General features: G+C 39.5%; 1 protein-coding gene across 1 annotated transcript in view; it reads left to right on the top strand.

The window, feature by feature from the left end:
* Positions 1-5,301: 5,301 nt before the first annotated feature.
* Positions 5,302-11,445, top strand: part of nfixa (nuclear factor I/Xa) — a 159,347-nt gene continuing 153,203 nt past the window's right edge. Inside the window, 1 exon segment of the mRNA XM_042318697.1 lies at positions 5,302-6,459. Within this exon segment, the coding sequence (XP_042174631.1) occupies positions 6,457-6,459 (3 nt within the window). The 5' untranslated portion in view covers positions 5,302-6,456.

Raw genomic sequence — 11,445 nt, 5'->3', positions numbered from 1 at the left:
TGGTCAGCCAGCCAGGGGGCAGCTAGCAACCCTTGGTTGGCCAGTAGTGCCTCTGTTTCACTTTGTTTTGTTTTTTCTCTCCTTCCCCCTTTCTCCCTCCCTCTCTTTTCTGTTACTCTCACTGTCAGACTGTAAAGGAGATGCAGACAGAGAAAAGGAGAAATGGCCAGAAAAGCCGTCCAAACTCCATCCAGCCAGAGAGTGAGATTTGTAATGCTAGACAACACTCAGTCAGTCGCAATGCGATGCTAGAATAAACCCCTCTCCCTCTCAGCCTGCAGACAAACAGGCCCTTGTGTGTTCCAGGGCCTTGTGTACGCCCCAAATGGCACCCAAACCCTGTGTAGTGCACTACTTTTGAACACTGCCCTATGGGGGATAGTGTTCCATTTGTGACGAACGACCTTGTGTGGGATATGGCACTTCTCCCTTCTCACAGCTCTGTTGACCAGTCCCAAACAGAGGAGGAACACACAGTATAGGCCTGCTAGGCAGATCAGATTCGGTTTGGGGTTTTAATGTTGAAGGCTGAACTCTTGTCTTTATCTTGATTTGATTGCTTGAGGGAATTTTGAGATAGGCCTGCTAACATGACCGTGTCTGTATGGATCTGTAATGTCAGGGTGGGGATTCTGTATGTCGGAGACCTCTTGTCAAGGCCACATCGGCAGTCATCATATCTCCTCATATCTGTTTGGTCTCCTGTGTGTTTTATATTTGCTCTTAGTAGGTCCATCGATATGAAGTTCATGTTAATAATTCAACTCTAGATAGAAGATGTCCTGACCGAAGGCCCAGTTTGAGGGCTGAGTCTCTGTGTGTACACCTGGATGAGATTAGTGTGGATCTATATTGTTCAACTGCTCACCTATACTAAATGATATGATGAGCAAAGTGGTGAGCCAGTTCCTGGTGTGAGGGAATATGTAATTCCGTAATTATTACATCCACGTGTTTTAGGAAAGGTGATAGAAATATGTCTTTCTCAACATTGACACTTGCCCTCTATGCTGCAATAACTGGGCCCGCCTAACATGTTGTGCCTTGTTTTTTTCAGAACTACAGGCCAACTATCCCATAACTTTTTCTTCCAGAACTAATTTGTCTAATCGATAAAGAGCCAGAGAAGTTGAAAGAGGGTCCCAGCTGAACGTTCCGCTCTGATCGTCCCATATACCGCCGTCACTCGAGCTTCCAGCCAGTGAGGTTTTTAAGACTCATAGCCCACATAATGACTGGTCTTAAAACAATGCGGTCGCGAGAGATGGGGGCTGCGGTAACCGCTGTGCACCGCTAACCCTTAATTACCTTTAATTAGTCCAAAGCTTCCTCTAATTGACGCGTAGAGGGCTCGCGTTAAGGCTTGCCTTTGCTCTTGCTGTGTGGAGACAATTAGGCCGTATTGCGTCGGCACGGCAACAAAAGTTCAACTGTTTGTTTTTAACTCCCTGGAACATAGTATTATTTCGATATTTTTTAAGAGAATGGTTTGGCCCCATGTTGTCTCCGTCCAAGTGAAAACAAACTATTTGAAGCCGTTTTTACCAGCATTGAAGGCTTACAGTCTTAGTGTTATTTTCTCTTCTTGGCTAGGCGGCCTAGCCCAGGCCTATAGTGTTTGATAAACCAAATCAAGCAAATCCCAATTAGTTTATTTATGACTTTATCCCAACATCTTAAAAACATTATTTCAATGTTTTTATAAACAAATAGTTTTCATCTACCAAGTTTCAAGTAAATGCTGTTAATCACATATACATAAAAATAGGGAATGATTACTATAATACAAAGGTTATGGACCTACAGCAACAGCCACTGAACAGGGTAAAACTGGAGGGGGGCATGGAGACTTCATATTGCAGGAATAGATTATATTATGCCTAGATTAGAATATAATATGGTTATTGATAAAAAGTCAAATCATGAAAATACCATTTTGAGGGCAGTTTCATCCCTGCCACACTGAGTTGTGAATATAGGACAGCCAGCTTCGCGTGTATGCATGTCATCAACAAGCCTTGGCCACTTAAAAAATATATAGTTATTCATTATTAATCTGTCAGTTGTCATATTTTTGAGAGAAATTTCACTACGTTTTTCATTGAAATTAGTGTGTTTATTTCCATATGTGACAGAGGTTTAGTATTTATTTAAAAAATATATAGGCTATGCGACCAGAGTCCGACTCATTGCAGTGCCCTCGTGCACAAAGCACTGCAGAATTTACCACCATAATAGGTTCCTATTTTATATGCATTTCTATAGCCCCGATACTGCAGGCATATCCAGTCCTATTGGTCCAAGTTCTTGCATTCATTTATCGTCATACTGAACATTTTTCGATATAGCTCGTCATTATTCGTTTTTCTTCGTTCGTTTAGTCTTAATATACATTTTTTAACAATATTATTTTCAACAAAGTGTTTATCTTTCAGATGGAATATTTTACGAATTGATTGCCACATTTTTTACTTTAAAATGATTTTCTTCTGAACAGTTTTATTATACCTAGAATTGTGCATATTTGTAGTCTTTTTATTTATTTTTTATTTCAATTAATACAAAGAATAGAAAATAATAGTTAAGTGTTAAAAAAAGGACCATGAGAATGAACCATAATAACACACATGACAAATTGCTTTGGAGGTAAATTCGGTTCCTCAACTCTTAACCTTGAAATATTTGTTGAACAAAAGTCATTTTTCGTTTTTAGATGTGTCATTGTTCTTCTGAAATGTGTAACAGTAATAATTTGTTTGCTAAATGAAAACGATTGTCAAACCGGTTTCTAGGGGGTTAAATTGAAACTGGTTATGCTAAATTGATATTGTGACCATGAAGAAATATAATTTGTAACGATGGAGTATATAAAAGTATTCATTCGTAGATATACTTTACTGTGTCAACGAAGAGGCAGCTTCTCAATTAGCACCTGCGTGTGAAATATAATATGATGTCCGAAATTCTGTAAAGAATGATAAAAAAGACTGAAATAACTTATAAAACACTATGTGCCAGTTAACGATGAAAAACCAATGCATTGAAAATGAATTACTAAAATAATTAAATGCCCTTATTGTAGGCTTTGGGAAGTATGCAAATCATTTGTTATAAAATAATACTGTATATGAATTAATAAGGACTTGCCCTAGATAATTAAATGGACAACATATTTTGAAAAGAAAATTGTGTATAGTTATTCCAAAAAAGGCTATAGCTGATAGACTATTACAATTAACAGTTAAACTAAGTGACATTTTCATAGGTCTGATACATAAACAGTGGGTCATCTCATCTTCATAACTAAGATCCTATTGTCAATATATCATCATAGCCTACCCTGCATGCTATTTAGTGATCGAAGTTGTATTTATTAGCCTACTTATTGTTTAATATTTGTTATTGTGGTAAGCTATATTCTATCGGTGAAATGACCTACAACAGACGGCAAAAGAGAAACGATTGGAATTTGGAATCTCTATTCTATTTTGATTGCTTCAGAGAGAACATTTGTCTAAGGCCTGTGAAAATCAATATTACCATGGTAAAATAATGTTGCCAAAGATAGACATATTTGAGAGACATTTATCACAATGTTTTTGTTTTGTTTGTTAAAATGAGTTAGGAGAAATTACTGGCCTAACTGTGCGAGGATTAAGTTCAACTCTGTTTGTCTTTCGTTTCCAGGCTACACTCCTCAACACACTGCAGTCTATTTCTTATGTTCAAAAGCAGAGCATAAACTTTGAGGGAAATGTTTTGTCGCGTTCTTGACAGACTTTCTCCCGCACCACCCTCCCCCCACACCTTTTAACCCTCTCGTGTTAAATGATAATTTAAATCATAATTCAATGAATGAATAATAGATGAGGCCAAATGCGTTGGGAGGTCAATGTTCAATAATTCATCACGCCGTTATGTTACTCCTGATGTGATGTGCTGCAGGAATGTCATTGCGTGTCTGATTGAATAGCTCCAGATTATTTCATCTCAAACAAACCAAAAATTTGACCTCAACGTATAAAGAAAGATATATTTAGCGTATCAAAAACAAATACATGTATTGGTCCCCACCCATGTTGATGGTTGTATTTCTTAGGCCTAGGCTGTATGTGGCATGTCTGGTTGACTAGCTCCAGATTGGAGTCCGGATAGTATCAACCCAAAATAATAACAAAATCAGTGAACATTTATCGTTAAAAGGGATTATCGTATTTTATCAAAAGTACATAAATAGCCTATTTAGAAGTTGTTGTTTTTTTACGCATGTGGGAAGGCCTTTTTTGTGGTGTGTGTGTGTTTTGTGTCTTCAAACTTTGTGTCTTCAACCTGCTTTGCAAATTTGATTATGACTGCAAATGAGCGGCATATCAGTCCTATATAACCTTTTGAAAAACTGCACGAACTCCCGAAAAGTATAGCCATGCAGGACAGACACAGAACAATAAACCATTTATGTGTTAAAACCCAACTGTATGGGTTAAATTCCATTCCTGAATTCAGTAATGTCACATCAATTGTCCTGCACCTGTTAGCTAAATAAACTTAGGTGGATGGCCTAAACTTTCCTCAGCTTGTGTCTTGATAGTCAACTTTTTTTCTGTGATACACTCTTAGAAAAAAAGGTTCTGGATAGAACCAAAAAGGGTTGTATTGCTTGCTTCATATGGCACCCCTAAAGGTTCTATATAGAACCGTGTTGTAGGGTTCTTTGATCAGAACCCCAGGGGTTCTTCTTCACTGAACCAAAATTGGTTCCATATAGCGTTCTATGTGGAACCAACTTCGGTTCTAGAACCTTAAGGGGTGCCATATATGAAGTAAGCACAGAACTATTTTTGGTTCTATCCTTTTTTTTATATTCCAATGTGGGATATTCCAAATTCAATTGCTATTGCATCCATGATCCATACATATTACATATCATTTTCTATAGGCTCGGAACTTTGAGGCGTTTTTATGAGAACGTCTGGGAAGGCCTCGGAGCGCGCGCTGCCTCATCTCACCAAATGTGTGGCACTGCCAAAGGCCGCGCAAGGCCGTGCACTCTGGCCACTTTAGAAACTGTCGCTGACCCAAATGACCTAGAAATACGTCATTATTTTGAATGTTGGCATAGTTATTAGGTTTCTATCGACTGCAGTTCATGAATGTCACTATGAAACACAGGGCAAAGTTCCAAGTTGAACTAACTACCTGTCCTGACTTGACCTGGACTATTCCACTAGCCTACACCTGACACCTCTATCCTTTACTCATCTCCCTCTTTCTCTCTCCGTTCCTCTGCGGCTGGTAACGGTAGCGCAAGACAGTACAGGCAGCCCGTAATCCCCGCTGCCCGTGATTTAGCCCGAGCCCGCATAATGCTCCTAAACCCCCAGCTGCTACCCTGGCCACTTGCTCCCCGCGACAGACTGCGAACAGTTCGCGTTATTAATAATTCAACCAACTCGACGCTTCCACGAGACCACGACCGGCTGATCGCTCTGACCGGCCCCGACGCTAATAAGGCTATACAACTGCCATCATTCTTATTCCATTTTAAAGGGACATTAACCTCCTTTTGTGTCGCTGATATTGGGGAATAAACCGCTATCAGTATTGATATTGGAACGTAGGGTACGGCTATCGCATCAGCAGGCAGCATTTTACACGAGGATTTCTCGACAGGTCTTTGTTGCTGCGGTGTAGGCATTTTGGTATCTCGGCAATGCAATAACGATTTTGAAGACGTCTCTTTCATCTCGTACGCTTTGAGGAGGAGGAGGCGTGGGACCAGGGGACTCTCCGATTGTGGATCAAGAGTGAGAGAGGGGGACAAGGGGAAAGCAGAACGAGAAAGACAGACAGTTGGAGGAAGAGATTGGGGTGTTGGTGTTAGTTTGGATACACATTTTGGAAACGGGAGCAGAGAGCTGTTATTTTGAAGGTGGAGAAAATACATAAACAAAAACTTACTTTCTATCTTATCTCCGTCCACACAGTATTTTACCTATTTGTGAGACGTTTGTTGGTGGTTCGGCGTCTCTCTCACGTCACTGATTAGTTGCAGAACTTTCTTTCACTGCTCGGTGTTGAAGGCAGCAGGACTTGGACTCGAACATCTCCCGAACTTCTTGGGCCGTCGACGAGCGTTGACGATGGATGCAACTTGTGCTAACAAGTGAAAAGAAGAATCCAGAATCACTAGGGGAAGTAGGGAGTCTGCTGCTACGCTGTCCTTCCTTTCCTTTTCTCTCGCAGAAGAGAAGACTAACTTTTTCAAAGACCGTTTTCTGGGCCACAGGCCGACTTGTTTAAAGGACTTGTTTTTGCTTCCGGTAACACCGAAGAAAAAACAGAGTCGCGCTCTCTCGCCCTCTTCTCTCCCTCTCGCTCTCTCTCACTTTTTTTGGAAGCAGAATTTTTAAAGTAAAATGGGTCTTTGAGAGAGTTGGCACATCTCCCTGCGCTATAATGGTACGTGCTATGTAAATTAATATCGTCACTGGAGAAAGCCTTTGAAAGTGTTGCCATATTATTTCTAAGGTTGATATGTAGAATACCTTTACACTTTAACAATATGTTATAATTATGTTACAATTAATTTAAGAGAGTAATTATTTGATTCACGTCAGCCAAAATCTACATCTCAGTCAAAATAGGAGTATTTGTTATTGATTCGACTAATTACTTTAGTGCCTACATGTGTATTATTTAAGTAATATTATTTTATTTCGTGTGTGACTGTGTGACACTAAACGGTCAAAAGTGAAGCACCACAATGCAAGCAAAGCTCACCTGTATCCCCGATTCTTGCTATAATTGTCTAGACAAGTGGTAACTACTCCGTTTTGTTACTGTGATGTGTCTGACTGTCATAAACAGCTTATTATCCCACATTTATTTTCTCACACTCTTTTGATTTAAACCACGAATTTTAATTCAATGTTGGCCTGTTATTATTTATATTATAATTTATTATAATACATTATTTTACATTTATTATAACATTTATAATATTTTACCTATATGCCTATTATTTGTTATTATCGAAGTCAAAATAAATATGAGGCTATATAAAAAAATAACAAAAAACATTGAGAACAAAATAGTCGTCTGAATGTAAAACCCATGTGATGACGAAGTGGCGGGATGCTGGGTCTGTTCTGCGGTGGTTAGCCTACATCAAAAAGAATAACCAACGACGACAGCATGTTTTATCGTTCTAAGAGAGCAGTTTGACAGGCCAGAATATGGGACAGTGCGGGTGGTTCTTGTGTGTCGGAGACCAAATGTTCAACCTTTTAGAAGCTTCATTGTCTGGGGTGCATCTCTTTCAAATCAAATAAATGTGTATTTGTTGTGTATGTGTACACAGATTAGCAGATGTTAAAGTAGGTGCAGCGAAATGCTTTTGTTCCTAGCTCCAGCAGTGCAGTAAATGTCTAACAGTACAATAGGCCTACTAATGCACAAATAATCCCGATCTCGTTCTCTTACTTGCGGAATTGTCTTTTTTTTCCCCTGTAGCCTGTCGGTTGTATTTTCATCAATGGGTCGGCTAATTGAGTTGCGTAGTTGATGACACTTCATATAGGCTCCCGAAAAGGGAGGGGTAAACGGGAATAGATTTCCCCTCAGTATTGGTGTGTTTATAGTTCATAGGCCCGTTCAAACCATCCAATGGATATCAGACTTGTTTTTTTTGTTGTTGCCAGAAGCATGTGGTTACTTTACCACAAGCTATAATAATAATATGCTAATAATAACGAGAATAATATATGATATGAAATCAAATTTAAATGAATAATCTAAATGAATAATATAGCCTAAGATATATAGCACATAACATACATTGTGTGTACAAAACATTAGGGATGCCTGTTCTTTCCTTGACAGACTGAGCAGGTGAATCCCGGGGAAAACTATGATTCCTTATTGATGTCACCTGTTAAATCCAATCAGTGTAGATGAAGGGGAAGAGACAGGTTAAAGAAGGATTTTTAAGCCTTGAGACAATTGAGACATGGATTGTGTGTGTGTGTCATTCAGAGGGTGAATGGACAAGACAAAATATCTAAGTGTCTTTGAACAGGGTACTGTATGGTAGTAGGTGCCAGGCACACCGGTTTGAGTGTGTCAAGAACTGCAACGCTGCTGGGTTTTTCACACAACAGTTTCCTGTGTGTATCAAGAATGGTCCACCACCCAAAGGACATCCAGACAATTTGACACAACTGTGGGAAGGATTGGAGTCAACATGGGCCAGCATCCCTGTGGAATGCTTTTGACACCTTGTAGAGTCCATGCCCCAACAAATTGAGGTTGTTCTGAAGGCAAAAGGGGGTGCAACTCAATATTAGGAAGGTGTTCCTCTCCTTAACTCTAACTGTTCCTAACCGCATTGGATTACCATTGTAATCTCTGTATCATAACTCTTCCTTAATATATGATTTGATATGTAAAAGGGACAGATGCATTACACTTTTGATAGTTCTGTTTAGTTTTTAAATGCATTGTCTGGTTTGTATACACTCAGTGTATATAGAAAAGTCAGTATTATTCAAGAGGTCACTAATAATAATATATTTTAAGTCCATAGTTAACATTAATTAAAAAATGCAATTTTATGTGTATTATTCAGGCAGCATCAGTAATAATACACTGTAACCTACACTCCAGTCACATTAGGAGTTATATTAGTGTAGTCCTAGGCCTTTTCTTGAAGCCTGCTGTCTGAGGCAAACACCCACCTCTGAAATGTACTACTTGATAGGGTGTGTGGTGTGTGTCTGATGTGATTATTCAATCTACACAGCCCGTCAGTCTGACTGGCTCTCATCTGCACACATGGAATCTCACATCACTGACTCTCAAACGTACAAACATAACATGATCCATTAACAGGTTATACTGTAGGGCTGTGACAGTCATGGCATTTTGGATGATGGTAATTGGCCAGTCAAATGACCGTTGTCACCGTAATAACCGTTCAAATAGCCCCAAACCAGCAAATAGGAGCAAAATAGGAAGTAAATATCTGTGCTAAAATATGCGGTGTGATTTGTTGATTCAACTCAACTGAAATGACAAAAAATACACTCCATTTCATGAGCCACATCAGTTAACATAATTTGATTGAACATTCTACATTACCATAGAAATGATTGAGTGTACCCATGAGTTTGACAGTCAAATTGCCAGTGTTAAGAGGTTCCAAGCCTGTTCTATTCATTCTGTTTCTATGCTGCTGCTGCATTGTGGAGACCGTTGCCTAGGCAACCGAGACTAGTTTGCTTGTTTCAGCAAGGAGCAACAAAGTTTCATCATGTTGTTAAGAGTCCATGTTAAAGCCCAAAACAGACTCAACTGCATGAATGTCCGGCCTTCCCGTCTTCAGTCAGCTGTTCGTTCCACACAAAACCTTTTATTTTTAAAAACGATTATGACGGTTATTTTACTTTCATGAGGGGTCTTCATCCATAACCATATGGTCGTTGTGCCAGCACTATGTTATAGGTGACTTAGTAAATACTGTAGAGCAGCATTTCTCAAACTCGGTCCTCGGGACCCCAAAAGTGCACCCTCTGGGTTCCGATGACAGAGTGGGGAAACCCTGCTATAGAAGGACAGGGACGTAAAAACAAGTTCCTGGGAGACAGAAAAGTTGATCCCAACAAATGGTTGGTTCATGCATCAGTGAACACGATAATACAACACAAAACATCATTACCAGCATTGACAAGCTTCCCTGTAGTCTATGTTGTGGTTATTATTAGCCTCCGATTTGAACTTTGAGCTGTCTCATCTGTCAAGTGCATTATTGTAATTGGTGAGTTCGCAAGGGGGTGTAAACCTCGACATTACATCATCACCATGACATTTGACTGATTTGAATATCTGGATTCTATTTCTATGGGCTCACCGTGTTACCGTTATATGCCCCATTGAAACGTGTGTTACCATTATATGCCCCATTGAAACGTGTGTTACCGTTATATGCCCCATTGAAACGTGTGTTACCGTTATATGCCCCATTGAAACGTGTGTTACCATTATATGCCCCATTGAAACGTGTGTTACCGTTATATGCCCCATTGAAACGTGTGTTACCGTTATATGCCCCATTGAAACGTGTGTTACCGTTATATGCCCCATTGAAACGTGTGTTACCGTTATATGCCCCATTGAAACGTGTGTTACCGTTATATGCCCCATTGAAACGTGTGTTACCGTTATATGCCCCATTGAAACGTGTGTTACCGTTATATGCCCCATTGAAACGTGTGTTACCGTTATATGCCCCATTGAAATGTGTGTTACCGTTATATGCCCCATTGAAATGTGTGTTACCGTTATATGCCCCATTGAAACGTGTGTTACCGTTATATGCCCCATTGAAATGTGTGTTACCGTTATATGCCCCATTGAAACGTGTGTTACCGTTATATGCCCCATTGAAACGTGTGTTACCATTATATGCCCCATTGAAACGCTTATGTTTTGTAATCTAATGCGTTGTGGTAAACTCTCCCTGTGTTAGAGCTCAGAAGCAAATTACTCCCCATGATCAGCCTATTGTGGGAAACAATGAGGTTATTGTAACCAGGAGAAACATTATTGTTGAGTGCACATACCACGTTGTTAGAGAGTGTGGTTTCACTAGTAAGGTACCACACTGTGGTTTCATGTTGTAAGAGAGTGTGGTTTCACTAGTAAGTTACCACACTGTGGTTTCATGTTGTTAGAGAGTGTGGTTTCACTAGTAAGGTACCACACTGTGGTTTCACGTTGTTAGAGAGTGTGGTGTATAGTGTTGGCCTATAGGGATCTCCCTCACTACTGTGTAACTACATATGTAGTGTTGGCCTATAGGGATCTCTCTCACTACTGTGTAACTAAATATATAGTGTTGGCCTATAGGGATCTCCCTCACATGGTGCTGGAGATACTGTAAATTGTGTGGGTTATGCAGGGTTTTGTTCCAGCCCACTTACACACCTGTGCTGGGCTGAAGTTGGAGACATGTGAAGGGAACAAGGACAGAAAGAAAGGAACATCTTCCTGGGATGAAACACAGCTACAATATATCTGGTATAAATACAATATATCTTTATTGATACAGTACAGCCCTGGTATAAATACAATATGTCTTTATTGATACAGTACAGCCCTGGTATAAATACAATATGTCTTTATTGATACAGTACAGCCCTGGTATAAATACAATATGTCTTTATTGATACAGTACAGCCCTGGTATAAATACAATATGTCTTTATTGATACAGTACAGCCCTGGTATAAATACAATATGTCTTTATTGATACAGTACAGCCCTGGTATAAATACAATATGTCTTTATTGATACAGTACAGCCCTGGTATAAATACAATATATATTTATTGATACAGTACAGCCCTGGTATAAATACAATATATATTTATTGATACAGTACAGCCCTG

This window comes from Oncorhynchus tshawytscha, unplaced genomic scaffold, assembly GCF_018296145.1.
Source record: "Oncorhynchus tshawytscha isolate Ot180627B unplaced genomic scaffold, Otsh_v2.0 Un_contig_4934_pilon_pilon, whole genome shotgun sequence".
Taxonomy (NCBI): domain Eukaryota; kingdom Metazoa; phylum Chordata; class Actinopteri; order Salmoniformes; family Salmonidae; genus Oncorhynchus; species Oncorhynchus tshawytscha.
Note: the sequence above shows the minus strand (reverse complement) of the source record. Positions and strands in the feature narration are given on the sequence as shown.